At 51.6% G+C, this 19,906-nt stretch overlaps 2 protein-coding genes across 2 annotated transcripts in view; both read left to right on the top strand.

Annotated features, from left to right (window-relative positions):
- The window catches only part of LOC308050573 (olfactory receptor 14A16-like), a gene marked incomplete at its 5' end in the record, with an annotated part of 276,539 nt that overhangs the window by 69,743 nt on the left and 186,890 nt on the right, over positions 1 to 19,906 (top strand). The window lies entirely within an intron of this gene.
- Positions 11,141 to 12,073, top strand: LOC308050708 (olfactory receptor 14A16-like; the record flags this gene model as incomplete). Its single annotated transcript, XM_080360858.1, has 1 exon — positions 11,141 to 12,073. One exon carries the CDS (start codon positions 11,141 to 11,143, stop codon positions 12,071 to 12,073), a length of 933 nt encoding a protein of 310 aa, XP_080216984.1.

Below are 19,906 nucleotides of genomic sequence, written 5' to 3'. Positions count from 1 at the left end.
GAGGGCAGAGGCTTTGCTGGGTGGGAGAAAAGGCCAGGGGGCTGCTCACAGGAGGGATCTGACCTGCAAGGGTCACAGGGACTTTTCTCTCTTCTCCCTCCCATAACAATTCCGGGTTTGGTTTCCTCTCATTTCTGATCATTTCCCTGCTGCCTGGAGATTCTCCCCTGGGAGGTGTTTCCCTGTCCATGTCTGTTCCCTTTCAGTGCTCACAGACCATCCCACCCCCTGGCCCTACAGATCCTGCCTGTTCACAGGCACTGCCTGGGAGCATCTTCCTGTCTGCAGGCTGGAAAACAGGACAGGTCAGACTAAGGCTGATGGGTCCACCAAAGGGGACCCTGCTGTGCACAGGCAGAGGGGTAGGGAAGGGATGTCATGAGCCTTCTGGCAGATGTGCTGATCACTCAGGGTTGCAGTTCAGGAGTCTCAGTGACTTGTTTCAGCATGAGGGCTCATTTTCATTTTATTCTTTCCTGCACCCCCCACCCCTTGGAAGAGGAAACTAAAAAGACAGACTCAGCAAAGCTCCTTATCTGTCTGCTAATCCTTGCATTGATCTTCTTGTTGAGGCATCCCCTTGGAAAAATCCTGGGTGTGATCTGGATGTGTGGATGTGTGAGAAGCCCTGACCCACACAGCACCCTCTCCACAGCAGAAGGACCTTTCCTGCCCAATAGGGTTTGATCCTTCCACCACAGCTTCTCCCCTCAGTGTTGCTGGAATCTCCCGGGCAGGCTGAGCGCTGACCCTGGCAGGCGGCAGAGTCTCTGCCCAGCACAGCCCTGGGGTGCAGGGAGCCTGCTCTGCAGGACAGCCCTGGGCACCCCTGCCTGCACATTGACATTTACACCCCACAGCCACCCTGGGGAGAATGCAGCATTCACGTCTTGTCACTCTGACAGTGCAGAAGGCAATCCCTGCTCTGCAGCACATCCTCCCCTCTGATCAGAGAACCTCTGAGAGCTGTACTTACATCTCTCGCAGGCTCTGCAATATGAAAGCTTTCTGAGATCCTACCATGATTTGCAGATGCAATGCCCTGCAGCCACCGGCTTCATATCGGAGAGGATTTCATTTCCAGTGACCTCTCAGCATCCTCCCAGCCCAGACTGCGTTTCCCTCTCTGTGCCTGGCTCCTGTGCTCTCGGTGCTGCAGGCAGAGCCCTCAGCCCTGCTGCGTGTGCAGAGGAGCTGCTCCTGGGCAGAGCTGTCTCTCTGCAGCGCTGCCGCTGCCATGAGCTCCCTGTGTCCCAGGAGCCCAGCCCAGCTCAGCAGCACAGGAGCAGCCCGTGATGTCCCTTTCTCTGTCCCCTCTGGGCTCCTCCAGGTGTCCCTCAGGCTCCAGGGGCACAACTTTGAAGCTGAAGTAATCAGTGATGTTGATTCTCTCTCCTGTTCAGAGACACTTCTTTCCAGCATTGTATTTTTCATTCTAAAAAATGAATCGGTATGAGAATCATCTTTTCCCATCATTAGCAAGGACACCAGGAATGTTACAGCAAAGCATCTAATCACTCCAGGCTAGGGAAGGAATATCTTCAGTTAAAGGAATTCAGGCATTTTGTTCTGGTTTTACACTCCTAGGTCTAGAGAGACATTCATCAGTCTCTGGCCATGTCATGTCTGTGCTCGGATTCAAAGCCTTTGCACACATGGGCTCTTGGACACTTGGTACCAGGTTTCTTGTGCAGGTCAGAGCTGGGCTGGTGCCACAGCTGGGGTGACTCAGCCCAGATGTGAGGCCATGTCCTCAGCCAGGGACCTGACTGGGGAGCTGGAGCTGTCAGTGCTGCAGACAGAGCTGTGACACGGATGGAATGAACTGCCAGGCAGGGTGGCAGGAGTGAGTTCATCTGGTCTCAAGGGCAGCAGCCTCCAAGCACAGCAACAGCCCAGATGAGAACTCAGTCTAGACCTTGAAGCCAATTCAAGGGCCCCATAATGACCTGTTAATACTGCAGGAACAGTTAAAGCAGAAACAAAGACACTTTGTAGCTACTGATGAATTTAATAAAAGAAATCGGTGAGAATTCCTGTGTCCTCTTGTCCTCCTTCTTCACCAGCCATGTGTCCCAGGCCTCTGTGACTTGATATGGGAATGTGGAGAAAAAGTAACAGTGCATGGGGATCAAGTCAGGGGTCACTGGAACTAACACAATCCTCTCCAGTCTATGGGACAGCAGGGGCAGCATCCCAGGAGCTGGGACAGCAGGACCATGTCACAGTGAGGCCACTCTCCACCATCTGTGAAAGCTCATGGAGACTGGGGGGACTCCCTGACCACTGGCAGCTCTCACACAGTGTGTGCACTTTTCAAAACGGCCCATGGGTGAGCAGGGGAACTAAGGGCTGTGCCCCAGAGCATGTCCACTGGGACCTCATTTCTGGGTGTCTGCAAGAGAAGGTTCCGGGGTTTACCCAGGGCAGGTTGTGCCTGTCCATCCTATTTGCTTTCTGTGAGGAAAGGACAGGGTTGTGGACGTGAGGAGAACAACAAAGACCCATTACCTGGAAGTCAGCAAGGCATTCAGCATCATCCCCCACAACATTATTGTGCCCAAGGCAGTAAATTCTGGTCTGTGTCAGTGTGTAAGTAGATGGGTAAAAACAATCTGGATGGTTGGGCTTGGAAAGGTGCTGTAGAAAGGGAGAAACTTTCCAGTCCTGAGGACAGTCCAGCACTGGAAGCTGTTTCCCAGGAGTGCGCACTCACTCTGTCCCAGAAAGTGACCAAGATGTGTTTGGATAAAGCCCTGAGCAATCTGGTCTGACCCTGCTGTGAGCTGGAGGTTGGTCAAGACACCTTCTGAGGCCCCATCCAGCCTGAATGACGCTGTCCTTCCTTCCCCTTCATGTTTTCAAATTAGGGACAGCTCTCACGTTCTCCCAGACCACAGAAGTAATTCACATGAGGTGCAGGGCTGCTTTACAGGTGCCCCCAAACAGTCCTGACCACATCTTTTCCATCCTTTTTCTTTTGCACTCAGCCAAGATCTTATTTTTTGCTGTCCTAGTGCCTCTCCAGAAAGAACAGCCTGTGTTGTTAACCCTTTCAGAGCAGGTTGTTCAAGAGCTGTCAGCATCCATGTACAGAGTCTGCACATCAGCCAGACACAAATCCATCATTATAGAAATGGAGACGAGGCTCTTGACCAGCTCCTTGCACCCAGATATCAGCATGACACGTCTGCTGAGATTATAGTGAACACCTGAACTGTAAGTGCAGAGCATGTGAGTCCTGGTTGGGTATCTTTCCTTGTCTCCTGACCCATCTGGTGCTTCAGGCTCTGAAGAGAATCAAAACCAGCCATTGGACTGGGCTAGTTCCATTTTACACGTGTCACACAGGGCAGATGAGGGAGCTCAGAACTCCAGATTCTGCGGCACTGTTGGGACTGCAGAGACTGGAAATGCAGGTGACAGTGTGTGTCAGTGCACACACATAAAGATTCTGGCTTCCTTTGGGCCTTTGCACTGATCTGGGATCAGGTTCTTGTTTTTCTTTGACTAAAAAGGAAACAACTCCCTTATGCCACCTCTGCTTCACACTGGAAAAAAGAAAGGAGAAAATGTATGGGAAAGGGATGATTTGGGAGCAATTCTGTCCAAGAGGTGTATTCTTTCAATGATAAAAACTGTAGAAGTGAGAGAAAGCACTGTTCTAAGAACTTCATGCAAGAGGATAACTACTGAGATGTAGTATATATATCAAGTAGTGAGAATGACTGTTGGAAGGCACATTAAAGAGCTTCAGTTCATTAGCATAAGCAAGAATAAGGAATTATCTGTTACTGTTATTAGTCATAGTACCACTGTTCAAAAACATCTTTTAGACCATCTCTGTTGTCCCTTGTCACCAAAGCTCATCCTGCTCAGAGTTTGACAGGATTGCTGCAAACCCCTGTGACCCAAATCTCTGCAACTGTCTCTGCTCAACAGCCTTTTACCCCAGGAAGGGGAAAACTGCCAATGCAGACACCAACCCAGTGCCCACCTGCCTGGAGAGCCAGGACAGTTGTGCCACACAACAGCCGCCTCTGAGGGAACCTGGAGGTGATGGAACTGAAATGGTTTCAACCCAAATCAGAGAAGGAGAGAATCGTAGAATCATTGAGGCTGGAAAAGACCATTAAGAACATGGAGTCCAACTGTAAATCAAACACTGCCAAGTCCACAGCTAAACCATGTCATAAAGCACCACCTATCCACGTCTTTTAAACACCTCCAGCAATGGAAGCTCCAATCCTGAGCTGGCAGGACACCATTGGCTGCAGTTGGACATAAGATACTGGTCATGGCTGTGAGTTCAGCCCTGGCTGGCAGAATGTCTCACACCCTCACTGAGGAGGGCAGGGGGCTGGGAGATGGGAGCACGTTTCAGTTTCCAGATCCCAGCACAGAGCCCAAACCATCCTGCCCTTGGACTCTGGATCCCATTTCCTGAGATGCAAAGCTGGTGGGACTTCTGTGGATAATCATGTTAAAAGGCATGAATAATCCTTCAAGTGTTTGTGTAATATGTCTAGGAATGTCAGTCCTATATGCTTATATTTAAATATCTGTAAAATAGTATTGTGCATCAGTGGTAGCCCCTCTGACAATGACAATTAAATAGACATTTGCACTATAAGGCTCCATACCCCATCCACAAGCACACATCTAAGTGGTTCAGATGACGGGTGGTCTGGCAAACGTCACCCTTTGTGTCCCCAGGTGATGGACACTGCTCATGTGCCTCTGCAGAGAGTGGCAGGAGCTGGATCCCCTTCTCGGGACAGACTCCTTCCAGGAGAGACACAGACACAGGGGGACTCATCGGGGCTTTACGGCATTTCACTGGGCATCAGTTTTGACATATTGGGTGCTGTCCTGTGACTGCCCTTTCTGCACAAATGATCATACAAACACAACCATTTAGTGAATCATGGTCATGAAGGGGCTGTTATGGACAAGAAAGCTCACCATGAACTCTGGAGAGAGCGAGGAAGTTCATAATAAGCACCAGGAAGAACCAAGAAGCTCGAGGCCTCTTCTGAAGAGCGGGAGGCCTGAGCAGCCGTGATTGGCCATTGTAGGTGTGGGAGAGGGTCAGGGCATGTCAGGGAGAAGCAATGAGATGGCTGATGGCTTCAGTGAACCCTTCCAGCCATGTTTGAGCCCAGAAATGGAAAGCAGTTGATGTCTGCTGGTGGGGGAGGAACAGGAGGAAGATTTTCCTGGGAATATGGAAGGAAGAAAGGTCTCTCTGGGCTAATCATGTATGGCAGTGCCATTTGCATGCTGTGGGCATGGCTGTGCCTGTGAGATGGGGAACGGCTGCTGCTGGGGTGGCTGTGCTCAGTCATGGCCCATGAGCTGACCCTGCTCTGCTCCTCTCTTACACTGCCCACACTTGGATGGTCCTCAGGAATCATCCATGAGCCTGGTGGATTCATGAACCTCCTGCAGTGATGGGGTGTGGATCCAAATAGGGGATTCAGGCAAGTTTGGGACTGGGGCATTGAGGTGGCTGGTGACCATTGCCAGCTGAATAAAAGAAGCTGGATGAGTTGTGAAGAACTCACAGGCATGTCCAACTCCACAGAAAACCAGAGCCTTGCAGTTAAAGCAACAGCACTTGACATAAACACCACCCCCAAAACACAAAACACTCACACTGACCACAGGAAAAGCCTTGAAAAACATTGGAGAAAGATCTCCCAGGTCCCAGGGGTCAGGGCTCAGCCATTCTGGTGATGAACAAGCATCAAGGGCTGACATGGCATCAGAGCCACCTCCACAAGGCCCTCACCACCTGGAACCAGTGTCTCCAAGTCTCTCCTTCACCAGCCTCCAGGGACAGGGACCGGCACTGGTTGTTTCCTTCACAGCTGTGTCAGTGATGGCCCATCATGGGGTCCCAAACACCCTCAGAAACTTGGGGTTTGCTTCTGCCTTTCACTTGATTAGAGGTTTGTTCATTCTTTCAGTATCTCCAGTTCAGGATCATGGCAGCAGAGGGCTCATTAACATCGAAAATGCTCTAAAAAGCCAAGGCTCTGTGCATCATTATCCTAAAGGCTTCAAGTCTGATGTGAATGATTAGAGAGATTTCAGGAATAGCCAAACAGAGACAATTCCCGTAATAAATAGTAATAAAGCCAAATTTCTTCTATTCCCTTCCCTGCTCGCCCTTCCCTCCCTTTCCAGAACAGGTGGCATCAGCAGCCTCCAGCTCATATTGATGTGTTGCATCTCCTAATAAAGACTGAATATTTCAGATAAGTGGGTGCCTGAATCACCATGTGAGCGAAGAGACAGGCCAGGACACCTCAAGGGGAGTCACACTTTTCTGGACCAAGAGGTGGGTGTTCCTGGCAATCTCAGGTGCCACAGCACAGCGATACTTGTGTTCAGGGAGCTGATCAAGTGACCCATCTCCTGTTCTGTAATGGTGTCTGAGTTTGCTCAGGTCACCCCTGACTTGAGCCCCATCCACTGCTGGGTGTTCTCCAGACTCCTGCCTTCAGGAACAAAGTCCCAGGAGACCTTGCTGGTGAAGATGGAGGCAAAGAAGCCATGAAGAACCTCAGTCCTGTCTGATTCTACCCTTATGAAGTTCAGCAGCAGGCCCACGTTCACCCTGTCTAGTCTCTTACTGCAAGTGAAGTTCTCTCAGCTCATCTTGCTGCCCTTCCCCTGCAGGTACTAATCCAGGGGAGCTTTGTAATCATCCCATTGTCAAACAGAGTTGATTTCAGCTGCTCCAAGATGGACCCACTCCTTGCCCAATCTGAGCCACTCAGTGATGCTGGCAGCACCTCTGGGATATTGTATTTGAGAAAGGGTAAAAAACGCTGCACAACAGCAGGTGGGAGAGAGGAGGGAGGAGATGGGAGAGAAAAGCACTGCAGACACCAAGGTCATATCCTACAGGACCCAAGCAGGTCGCTCAGCAGGCCAAATCCTGCTCTCCTGAAACCCTGCTCTTGGCCTTGTTCTCATCTCCCAGGAGCCTCAGCTCCACTTTCCCATCCCTGACTGTTCCATCCTGACCAACTCTTTCTGGTTTGTAAGTGAGAAGTCCCACAGGGCACCTCACCCCACTGACTCTTCAGTCACCCGTGTCAGGAAGATGTTGTCAATGAGCTCCAAACCCTCCTGAATGGCTGGTTCCCTGTAGATATTCTGATATCTCAGGTCTGCCACGAGTACACGGCCCTGGAAACATGAGGCTTCTTTCATTTGTCTGAAGGAAGCCTCATCTCATTCCTCTTCCTCACCAGTGAGTCTGTAGCTGATCTCCAGTCACCACAACATTGCCCATGTTGTTCTGCCCTCTCATGCTGACTCCTCAACGTTCAGCTGACATTGTCTGTCCCCAGGCAGAGCTCCACACATTCCTGCTGCTCTACCACATGAAGGGAAACCATCCCTTTGACTCCAGACCTCTGGCATTATGAGCACCAGACACACAAGTCCCCACAGTTTCTCCAGGAGATGGCATTTATAGTGTCCTATAACTCCTCATGCTGTTATGTTGAGAGATACACCCCCATCAGGATAAACAATCTGCATGCAAACTTTAACAGCTCAGCAAATGGAGATTCAGTCTAGTGAGAGTCCAGACCTTGAGAAAATCTGGCAGTCACCCAACAGAAAACTCTTAATTTGTAGAAGGAGAAATGGGCAGTGATGTATCAGGGGGGACAATAAACCCGTCCATCAGGACAGGGCAGGACCTGACATGCTGAACAGTGACCCTGAGGAGAAGGGCCTGGGCACTACAAGGTCCCCACAGCAGCCCGTGGTGCACGCTCACCATGAACAAGGCAGCTGCACATGGGGCTGCATGAGGAGGAGCGTGGGGACCCAGACACCTGCAGTTCTCACCCCATTCGGTTCAGCACTGGTGTGACCCACACACACGGGTGTGTGCCAGTGTGTGGCTTCCCAGTCTGGAGCAGCAGGGAGGAACTGCAGAGTGCAGGGCTGTGCCAAGGCAGGTTCAGCACCTTGTGCACATGGTGTGGGGTGCTGAGGGACCTGGGCTGCTTTGGCCCAGCAGCGCTGGGGAGGCTGCAGCAGTGCAGGAGTAGCCTGAGAGTGCTTGAAGGGCCGTTTCAGAGGTGGTGGAGGTTTCTGCATAGTGGGAAAGAGCATGAGAAAGAAATAATGGCCCAAAGTGCAGCTGGGGAGGTCCAGGCTGGCCATGAGCAGAAAGGAATGTGATGGAAGGGCAGTGCTGTGGTGGAGCAGGTCAGCAGAGGGAGTCTGCATCAGCCCAAGGCTTTGTGCTTCAAGGAGCAGCTGGGGAGGATGGAGAGATCTCAGCAAAGGAAGGAAGATGCTCAGACAGAGCAAGGTGGGGCAGCAGGGGGGATGTCTGCAGCCTGCAGGGACAGAGGTGCAGGGGATGCCACAGCACAGGACAGGCTGTCGTGGAGATGATCACGGGATGGAAAGAGGCTGAAAGCCCCACCAGACATGAGCTCCTTCTCCCCTTGGCTATGGCTGTTGTCTGAACCTCTGATGCCTGTGAGGAGACACCTTGTCCTTGCAGCACAGGGGCCTCATGGCCTCCTTGTCCCCAGCCAGGAACCTGGGAGGGGTGGGACCATAGTCCTGCCCTTGGCCTTGCACAGCCCCACATCACACTGTCCCAGGAAGGGCCCTGGGCAACGTGGGAGGGACAGGATCTGACTTCCAATGGTACAAGGTCAGGTCTTGGCTTTTGGTAAAAGAAACACAACCAGGTTTCCTCAGCATCAGAGATATCTTTGCTTTGCTTTTCCTGACCTACAGTTTTCTTCTCTAACTAAACCTGGATATTGTTTCTCAGTAGGTTCCCTCAGTGGGGCCCATTAACAGTACAAGAAACTTTGGAGTTTGAACCTAACTTTGACTTCTTGAGAAGTTTCATCACCTTCCTCCAGGGTCTGAGGTCCATGGATTCAGCACCAAACCCACCAGAGGGGTCATTAAAGCGCCTTGTGCTGCTTCTGTGCTGCTGAGCTGGGCTGGGCTCCTGGGACACAGGGAGCTCATGGCAGCGGCAGCGCTGCAGAGAGACAGCTCTGCCCAGGAGCAGCTCCTCTGCACACGCAGCAGGGCTGAGGGCTCTGCCTGCAGCACCGAGGGCACAGGAGCCAGGCACAGAGAGGGAAACGCAGTCTGGGCTGAGAGGATGCTGAGAGGTCACTGGAAATGAAATCCTCTCAGATATGAAGCCTGTGGCTGCAGGGCATTGAATCTGCAAATCTTGGTAGGATCTCAGAAAGCTGTTACATTGCAGAGCCTGCGAGAGATGTAAGTACAGCTCTCAGAGGTTCTCTGATCAGAGGGGAGGATGTGTTGCAGAGCAGGGATTGCCTTCTGCACTGAGGGGAGAAGCTGTGGGGGGAAGGAGCGACCCCCAGCAGGGGAGAGTCCTTCTGCTGCTGGGTTCTCCGTGGGTCGGGGCTTCTCACAGCTCCAGCTCATTCCAGAATATTGACAAGAGGAGGTTTCAAGGAGAAGAAGACAAAGAGTACTACAAAGATAAGGAACCTCCCTGAGTCTGTATTTTCAGTCTCCTACTCTGGGGAATGGGTGGTGATTTAGGCTGTTCTTAATTTTAAACAAATACTTGAGACACATGAACTGCAGTAGGTCTTCAAGAGAATCCTGGCATGCCTTGCCTCTCCTCTGCCCATGCAGAACCAGCATCACCTTGGCTGGACACTTTACACTTAATCTGTAATCTGTTTTCCAGCCTGCAGACAGGAAGATGCCCCCAGGCAGTGCCTGTGAACAGGCAGGATCTGTAGGGCCAGGGGGAGGGCACAGAGGGTGGGATGGTCTGTGAGCAGTGACAGGGAACAGACATGGACAGGGAAACACCTCCCAGGGGAGAATCTCCAGGCAGCAGGGAAATGATCAGAAAGGAGGGGAAACCAAACGCGGAATGGTTATGGGAGGGAGAAGAGAGAAAAGTCCCTGTGACCCCCTGCAGGTCAGATCCCTCCTGTGAGCAGCCCCCTGGGCTCCTCTCCCACCCAGCAAAGCCTCTGCCCTCAGGGCCGGGGGCTCCAAGGCATGAAGCAGCTCCTGTGCAGCCAGAGCTGCAGTTCCTCTGCAGAGCACAGGGGCTGAGAGCAGCTGCCCGGCACTGTTGGTGTCTGGGAGGTGGCTGCACAGCTGGGGAAGGGGGACGCTGTCTGAGTGCCCGGCTGCCTCTGCCCTGGCCTCTCTCACCCCCACCCTCACCGCATTTTCCTTCTTGCTCCCCTGCTCTGGGTCACTGCTCTTGGGATCTTGTTCTTGCTGTCAGGCTCTCTGGGGATGGCAGTTTCAGCTGCAGAGTCACAGCCTGATCTTGTGGGTCCTTTCCTGCTGTGTCCATGGGCACACGTGTCCCAGCTTTGCTCTGACCTGTGGGCTGTGGGCAATGCAGTCTGTGGGGCTGGGGAATGAACTGTGTGTGTCCTGGGCTAAACGTTGGGTGCTGAGACCTTAGGAAAGGGTGAGACCTGTCATGGTCTGAGGTGGATCCCTCTGCTCTCAGCAGTGCCTGGTGGCTCTTCAGGGTAACGTGGGAGTGTGATCAGCCCCCATCTCAGAAAGGTGCCAGCCCAGGGCAGCTGGAGCAGGACAGAGGGACAGAGCAGCTGCCCTCACTCTGCACTGACCCACAGGCACCCTCTGGTCTCACAGGACTCGCTCTGTTCTCCCTGAGTGCAGCAGAAATGCTGAGGGTTTCTGACACCCAACAACACTCTGCAGTGAATATCGGGGGATATGTAAAAAAACCTGGAACTCCTAAACTATCTTCACCATTTCTGTTCCGTGTCACTGGGAAAGCAAGTGCTGACAGCCCTTCTGTGTTAGCAGAACCAGGACAGTCCCCACCGTTCCCGTGGCCTCACTTCTGCAGAGCTGGGCTGACTTATCGACAGCCCATGGGCAGAGGCCCTGCTCCTGGTTGCATATTTTCCAGCCCCAAGCAGGGCTGCAGACACAGTGCTGAAAAAGGTACTCCTAGAAAAACACAAGAGTGTCTGTGTGTGACAGGGGAGAGTCTGTGGAAGTTGGTTTGATTTTTGTCAGAGAACTCTGCCCTGGATTCTCACTGTTTTTTTTTTTTCTCATGACAGCGCCCCGTGCTCAGGAAAAGCAAATGCCCAACAGCAGCTCCATCATCCAGTTCCTCCTCCTGCCGTTCACAGACACACGGGAGCTGCAGCTCTTGCACTTCTGGCTCTTCCTGGGCATCTACCTGGCTGCCCTCCTGGGCAACGGCCTCATCATCACCACCATAGCCTGGGACCAGCACCTCCACACCCCCATGTACTTCTTCCTGCTCAACCTCGCCTTCCTCGACCTGGGCTGCATCTCCACCACTGTCCCAAATGTCATGGTCAATTCCCTGTGGGACACTAGGGCCATTTCATACTCAGGATGTGCTGCACAGATCTTTTTGTTTCTCACCTTTATCACAGCAGAGTATTCTATTCTCACTATCATGTCGTACGACCGCTACGTTGCCATCTGCAAACCCCTGCACTACGGGACCCTCCTGGGCAGCAGAGCTTGTGTCCACATGGCAGCAGCTGCCTGGGCCACTGGGTTTCTCAATGCTCTGCTGCACACGGCCAATACATTTTCACTGCCCCTGTGCAAGGGCAATGCCCTGGGCCAGTTCTTCTGTGAAATGCCCCAGATCCTCAAGCTCTCCTGCTCACACTCCTACCTCAGGGAACTTGGGCTTATTGTGGTCACTGCCTGTTTAACTTTTGGCTGTTTTGTGTTCATAGTGGTGTCCTATGTGCAGATCTTGAGGGCCGTGCTGAGGATCCCCTCTGAGCAGGGACGGCACAAAGCCTTGTCCACCTGCCTCCCTCACCTGGCCGTGGTCTCCCTGTTTGTCAGCACAGGCATGTTTGCCAACCTGAAGCCCCCCTCTATATCCTCCCCATCCCTGGACCTGGTGGTGTCTGTTCTGTACTCTTCGGTGCCTCCAGCAGTGAACCCCCTCATCTACAGCATGAGGAACCAGGAGCTCAAGGATGCCCTGTGCAAACTCATATCCCTCTGTTTTCAGAAGCAATAAACTGGCCATCTTCTTCTATACAGGAGTTTTAACGTAGCTAATTACAAGCCCAGCCTGTCAACTGGATTTTGTGGTGTTGTTGATTGTTTTCTTATTGTTATAATCTTGTCAACCCCTTTCTAATTCACTGCTGGCTTGTCTTTTATAACTGTTGGCTGCTTAAATGAGCAGCAGTGCTCTCCTTATCTCTAAACAGAATAAAAGGCTCTTTATTGACTTGTTTTTCACTATATCCTTCCTGCAAGGCCTTTTGGAGCTGCATGGACATTTCCTGTGTGTGAGGAGAAGGGAAAACAGCTCTGGCATGGCAGTCCTGCGAGGGCGCACCAGCACTTCTTCTTCCAGAGCTGTTCTGGTTCCACTCCACACTCTCCTTCTCATCCCTGGTGTTGGTGCAAGGCCTGAGTGCTCTGGCAGCTTGGTCACCGTCCTGCTGTGTGTCAGTGCTGTGGGCGCAGGCAGGGACAGGCAATGGGCACTGCTGTGACAGAGCTGGCCTCAGTAAAGGTACTTGCACAAGGAAAAGTGATCTTCTTTGGGCAGTGCATGATGGTTTATATCTTCCTGCAAAGTTTCTCTCAAGGTTATTCCTACAGAAGTGGCCACAGATGAAACATCAGCGTGCAGCTGAACAGTGTGTGTGTGCAGGGCTGTCACACAGCAGTGTCCTCTCACAGCCAGGCTCCTGCCAGAGACCTGCAGGACCAGCAGAGCAGGGCTGGGCTGTGCCCCTGTGCACTGGACACCCCGTGGAAGGAGCCCCAGGTCAATTACCATGGACTGGCCCCTCACAACCACTATTTCCAGCACTGGCCTCTCACCCCAGCTCAGAGGTCTTTGTCCATCCATGGAATTACACTGAATGTTACACTGAATGAATAGGTGAGAGGTTCATGTTTGGTTTGTACTGATAAGATGTGAGCATGCACATCATGTACGTGAAGTGACATGAACCTGAGTCAGCCAAAACACCATCCCACATAAAATATGTAAATCCTCTGCTAACCTAACCTAAAATATGTGAATCCTCTTAGGTTTGGTCAGTCTGCTCTGCTAACAAAGATAAACGTCACGTTTAAAACACCTCATAAGAACCTGCAAAGAATACTGTCCTTGCAGCGCAGACACTCTGGAGCCTGCACAATTAGCTGAGTCTTGTTGTAACATTGGTCTCAAGACGGTTACATGAAGTGTCCTGTAGCTGAGCTTTACTCCTTTTACGCTCATTCTAATACTAAAACACACATCCCCAGGATGGAAGCCCCAGGCTCAGCCCGGGACCCTCTCTCAACAAGCATGTGTAGTGGTAAAATGGTTATGTAACCAATACGCCAATGGGGTCAGTTCTGTGTCTGGAGGTGACAGCCCAGCAGCAGGGACATGGCTGGGAAAGAACCTCTGCCCAAGGGCCCATAGGTCTTAGCCAGGAAGAGAGACGGGTTGTCATGTCCATCCCACCTGAGAACATGACAGGACATGGGCAGGGACATGGTCGTGTCTGTCAGAGAAGCTGAAAGGTCAGCAGCACTCATGGGATTTAGAAGATCATTGCAAAGTGCAAGTGGTGCAAGTGCTGTGGGGAAAGAGGTGACCCAGAGGGAGCTGGATCAGCCCATGGTTTGTGTTCCAAAGAGCAGCCGGTGAGGGTGCAGACACAGCAGTGAAGGTGCAGAAATGCTGGGTGAGAGCAGGTGGGAAGCGAGATGGGTGTCTGCAGCCTGCAGGGAAAGAGGGGCAGGGGCAGCACCGTGTGGAACAGCCTGTGGTGGACATAGCAAAGGGCACTGTAAGGCTGGAAGGGACCCACAGAAGCCAGGTCTGTGTCCCCTTGGCCAGGGCAGTTGTCTCTGCCACTGACCCCAGGAGCAGACATGTTGTCCTCATGGCACTGGGGCTTCGCTGCCTCCTTGCAGCCCCATGGGGAAGCTGGAAGTTGTTCTACCAGTGTTGTCCTTCCCTGGGCCTTGCACACCCACATCCCACAGTCCCAGGAAGAGCCCTGAGCCGTGTGTGAGGGACAGGATCCCCCTTCCCATTGCCTGGAGCTCATGGCTCCTCCTTTCTGCTGCAGAAAGCAAACCAAGGGGTTTCTGAGCATCAGAGCTGAAGAAAAGACTCAAAGGAGACCTCATGGTGACTACAGGTTCCTCACAAGGGGAGAGCGAGGGGAAGGTACTGATCTCTTCTCTGTCGTCACCAATGACAGAACCCAAGGGAATGGAAGAAGGGTGTGCAAGGGGAGGTTCAGGTTGGACATGAGGAAAAGGTTCTTCCCCCAGAGGTGCTGGACACTGAACAGGCTCCCCAGGGAGGTGTCACGGCCCCAACCTGACAGTGTTCAAGAAGAGACTGGACAAAGTCCTCAGACACATGGGGTGACCCGCGAGGTGTCCTGTGCAGGGACAGGACTTGGACTCCATGATCCTTGTGGGTCCTTCCAACTCAGGAGATTCCTTGATTCTATGAAATACTAGGTCATCATATGCATGTCCAGTGTGTGCATGTGGTGAGATGAACCCAAGGGAGCACAAATGCCATCAGCTGTTCCTTGGGGTGCCATAAAGGTCAGTGGGACAGAGATGGTGTTTGGAGGTCTCTTCCAACCTGTGTTATTGTAGGATTCCATGAATCTTTTCCTTGGAGATATAAAATGCCCCAGAGTAAATACAGCAGCTCCTCTGAGGAACGTTTCTCCACTCAAACCCTTGACAGGAAATCTATCAGATACATTTGATGAAAGCAGCTCAGTTTGATCTGCTCACACACTGGACCACAAGGAGGGCGATGATGGGTACGATGCCGTGTGGTCACTGTGTCTCAGGAACTCATAGTCCAGTAGGAACCAATGGGTGTGGAGGGCACTGTGAGGTCACTTCTGCCTCTGCAGGGGATTGGCCAACAGCAGGAACATGGCTATGAAAGGACTGTGAGGTCACACACACAGACGAGCAATGGGGCCCAATCAGCATGGCTTGATGAAAGGCAGGTCCTGCTTGACCAGCCTGATCTCCTTCTGTGACAAGGTGACCGCTGAGCAGATGAGGGAAAGTCTGTCGTGGGCAGTGAATGCGCCACACGGGCTGTGGGTGTTGTGTCCTTAGACTGCAGTGAAGCCTTTGACACTGTGTCCCACAGCATCTCCTGGAGAAGCTGCAGCTCGTGGCCTGGATGGTGTATGTGCGATGGGTAAAGAACTGGCTGGAAGGCATTTTAGAGCCATTTGTCCCCTTCCTGTTCACATGGGCATCCCATGAATGCATCACTGCTCTACCCCAGTGTAGACAGACACAAGGCCATCTCCACCTGGACCTCTCACTAATGCCACTGGTTTCTGCAGCACCCTCATCCTGGTCTGTGGGATGCCCAGAACAGCCCTCCCAAGGCAGTTTGGCAAAGCCTTTTTTCTACTCCTTCTCTACATGCCTGATCAACCCCCTCATGTACAGTTCAAGGACCAGAAAGGTTGGGTACAAGGGGGACATGGAGAAAAATGGTCAGGAAAGCTTTGAGGTGCACAGAGAGCCCATCACCATGTTGGCAAGCTGCTCTCTCTGAACAAGACCAGAGGACCTGGACAGCATTTGATGTGTCCCTAGGAGGTTGGGATATGGAGAAGAGGTTTGGTCTGGGAAGGGATAGACAGGAGCTGGTGGAACTGGCTGGTGTGACCGTGACATGTCTCCCAAACACCTCAGAAAAGTCCTGGCTCTCAGGGAGGCTGCATGGTCCTCTGAGAAAGAAAATGGCAAAAATGACGTATCATGGAATAATAGAATAATTGTGGCTGAAAGAGACCCTTAAGATCTTCGAGTCCAATCATAACCTAAATGTGGCACTAAACTGTGTCCCTAAGAGTCCCATCTATCTGTGTTTTAAACACCTTCAGTGATGGGGACTCCACAACGTCAATGGGCAGTCTGCTCCATTGCTTCAGAATCCTTTTCCTGAAGAAACCACCTCCAGGGGTGCTGACTCCCCCACTGCCCTGGGCAGCCTGTTCCAATGCTTGAAAACCCTTTCCAGGACATATTTTTTCCTAATATCCAATCTAAACCTCTCCGTGTGCAACTTGAGGCTATTTCCTCTTGTCCTATCACTTGCTACTTGGGAGAAGAGACCAACACCGTCCATGATAAAACCTCCTTTCAGGCAGTTGTGGACAGCGAGAAGGTCTCCCCTCAGCCTCCTGTTCTCCAGGCTGAACAGCCCCAGCTCCCTCAACCGCTCCTCATGAGACTGGTGCTCCAGACCCTTCACCAGCCTTGTCACCCTCCTCTGAACTCTCTCCAGCACCTCAATGTCTTCCTTGCCATGAGGGGCCTCAAACTGACCCCAGGATTCAAGGTGCAGCCTCACCAGTGCCCAGTACAATGGGGTGATCACTTCTCTAGTCCTGCTAAAGCTCGGATTGAATCAAGGCTTGAACACCTTGGTGTGACCCAGTTGGTGACGGGTTGGACTGCAGACTCCTGAGGTCCCTTCAACCTCAGTTCTCTCATGATCCCATTGTGATGTTGGGCTCTGTTTCAGACTGGAGCAGAGCAGGCGATGATGGGGCAGGACCCACCTGTGCTGTAGGTGACCATCTAAACCAACATCTCAGCCAGGGAACCAGCCAACACCTCAGTGTGACTCGCTCTGGGCAACGTATGAGGAGTCCTGGGCAGGGCAGGTTCAGAGGGCATGGGGCGCTGTGCAAGACACAACATGATCTTGGCTTCATGCCTGCAGGCCCATCAGATGTCAGTTGATGTCAATGACAATTGAAATAAGAAGAACTGAAGTCAAAGATCCAAAGCAAAGGAAGGTGTCAACATTTTTTTAATTAATTAATTAATTAATTTTAACGTCTTTATCAGGGAGTTACTTTTCTTTGGAAAGGAAAGAGTTCTCCAGAACTGGGCATGGATTTAGGACACAAATGTCTTCAGCTCCATGGACACAAACACCTGGTGCCAGTGTAGATGCCCCGGGAACCCCTGCCCAGGCTCCACCTGCACTGCAAGGTGCTCTGGTCTCCCCAGGTCCTGTGTGATAGATGCCAATCCCAGGCCAGCACCTCAGGTACACTGGGCCCTAAAATGGCCCTGGCTGTTTATGGTGAGACAGCTGATGAAAGATGTACTAAGGGTAGGAGAAGAAATACTGGTATTCCCCTGTACTTCTATTACCAACACTCTAGTATTTCATCTCCCTCGTCAATCAGGAGTTCCCACCTCTCCTGATTCAATGTCCCTGTCCAAGGACAACTTTCCAGCCCTGTCTGGATGTTTGCCCTTCCCAGTGCTCTCAGGTTTCTCCTCCACTTGCTCTTTGGTCATTCAGTGGCCTCTCAACTGTCTGGTTTCTGCTTTGAGCTTCAGGGAGTTACAAACTTGCCCCGTTCTTCAGAGCTCTAATTGACATGGCAGCCAACACGTTCATTGTGTTTATTTCTATCCTCTCCTGTCTCTCTGTCTAAAGCAGTTCTTGTGTGGGTGTCCCTTGTGGATGCTGGACCTCACCAGATCCACTTACACACACAGCTGAGGAAAGTGTTTTGCTGTTGATTGAACTGTGCAGTGTTTGCACAGGAGAGCAGGTGGAGCTGGTGCACAGGAGCTGCAGCATCTCCTGCAGAGCTCAGTGGAGAAGTCTGATGGAGGAAAAGTGATGCAATCTCTGGTGGCCAATGAGGGAACCGGCAGACTGGGGGTGGGGGTGAGGAGCCAGGTTGTCCATACAGTGTCCAGCCTCAGGGACTGTTCTCCTGCCTGTCCAGATGTCTTCAGGAGACCCTCGGGATCAATGTCCAGTGTAGAATGCTGCTGTCACTTCTTCTATACACTGGAAAATGAGAGAAAATACCCATGAAAGAAAAAAGCCTCCTTTATGAAATCTTCTTTGAAACCTTCATCAGCAAGTGTCCCATTGAAACCTCTACAGTTAGTTCTACAAGTCTGGAAGGTTTAAAAAAAAGTACAGAAAGAAACATTGCTCGTTAGTGCTTTCTGCGTTCTAATGAGCCCCATGGTGTATTTGGTGCTGAGTCCATGAACGTCAGATACCAAGCACAGACTGAAGAATCTGCTCAAGAAGTCCAAGCCAGAACAAACTCCAAAGTACCTTGAAGCATTAATGGGCCCCACTGAGGGCTGTTACTGACAAAGCCTCCCAGGGACTCGTTAGAGCAGATAATTGGAGGCAGTGATTGCATCAGGCACAGGCAAAGTGCAGCAGCTCTGATGCTGAGAAAGCCCTTGGTTTGTCTGATGAAGGACAATGGCCAAGCCTTGAGCCCCTGCCCCTGGAAGGGAGATCCTGTCCCTCACGTGTGGCTCAGGGCTCTTCCTGGGGCTGTGGGGAGTGCGATGCCCAGTGCAGGACAATGCTGTGACACTCCCTGGGGGTGCAAGGAGGCAATGGGGAGCCATGGCCATGACAACCATGTGTCTCCTCTTAGGCCTCGCTGGCAGGGACATCAGCCATAGCCAAGGGGACAAAGACCTTGGCTCTTTCAGGGACATCCAGCCTTGCCAGCACACTTGGCCATGTCCACCAAGGTCCATCCTGCACTGTCCCAGGCCTGTGGCTGTTTCCCCACAGGCTGTAGACACCCCATGCGCTTCCCCACCTTGTTCTCAGCCCAGTGTGTCCCCACCTGTGCTGCTGTCTCTCCATCCTCACCAGCTGTTCCTTGAAACACAGAGTCATGACTGATCCTGAGTCCCTCTGAATGACCACAGCACTGTGCACAGAATGACATTTCTTGATCCTGAGCTCCACTCTGGAACTCCAGAGCTGCAGTTTCTGATGGTTTTTCTTTCTTATGCTGTTTTCCTCCACCAAAAAAAAACCAAACCAAACGAAACCAAACCAAAAACAAATCAAAAAAACAAAACTGCCACCATCTTGGAAAGTGATTTTTAGAATTTCTGAAGCTACTACTGCCCTTTCTTTTCATGGTGTTACCACAGCCACCAACTAAGACCCTGATAGCTGCTCACATCCTGCCCCTAATCCCCAAAGTGGGACAAGGGAGAGAACTGAAAGGGAAGAGAATAACTCGTGGGCTTAGAAAATAAAATTCATAAGACAATAAAAGTAATTATAAAATATTACTACTAGTAGTGTACAGATACTAAAATATACATAAAATAAATGATACTCAGTGCCATTCCCCACAGATCTCCAGTCATGTGGAACAGCTAACCCAAAAGAAGGGAGCGCCCTGGTCCTGAACAGCTGATCCCAGCAAGAGAAAGCAAAAATGTAAACGGCAGAAAGGCCCAACGGCCAACTTAAACACAACAAAATGTCACAAAACTGAACTAACACTGACCTCCCAACAGAATGAACAGAACTAACCAACGTAGTCAGGAAATCTGAACTAACCAACTGGAAAAGGCATCTCCAGTTTTATACCGAGCATGACACTAATGGTAGAAAATACCTCGTTGATTGACCTGGATGTCAATGAAGGTACTGTCCTGTCTGTGCCCCCACCTATCCATTTGCACCTGGAGCTGCACTCCAGAGAAGTCCTTGTTTTCACTGACAATAGTCCAGGTAAATTAAATACAAATAGATAAATTAAATTAAGAAAATACACTCAGTGCCATCCCCCGTGTAACTCCAGTCACACGGAGCAGCCAGTCCTGCAGAAGGGAGCACCTTGGTCCTGAACAGCCCATCCCAGCCAGAGAGAGCAAAAGGGCAACAGGCAGAAAGGCCCAAAGGCCAACGGCAAAATGGCAGAACGGCAAAAGGCCGAACTGACATCGAACTCCTGACAGGATGAAACTTCTGAATGGAACTCACCAAACCAGCTGGAAAACCCAAAGTAACGGATGT

This window comes from Nesoenas mayeri (assembly GCF_963082525.1).
Source record: "Nesoenas mayeri genome assembly, chromosome: 29".
In the NCBI taxonomy this organism is placed as follows: Eukaryota; Metazoa; Chordata; class Aves; order Columbiformes; family Columbidae; genus Nesoenas; species Nesoenas mayeri.
The sequence above is the reverse complement of the archived record's forward strand: the minus strand, read 5'-3'. Positions and strand labels throughout refer to the sequence as shown.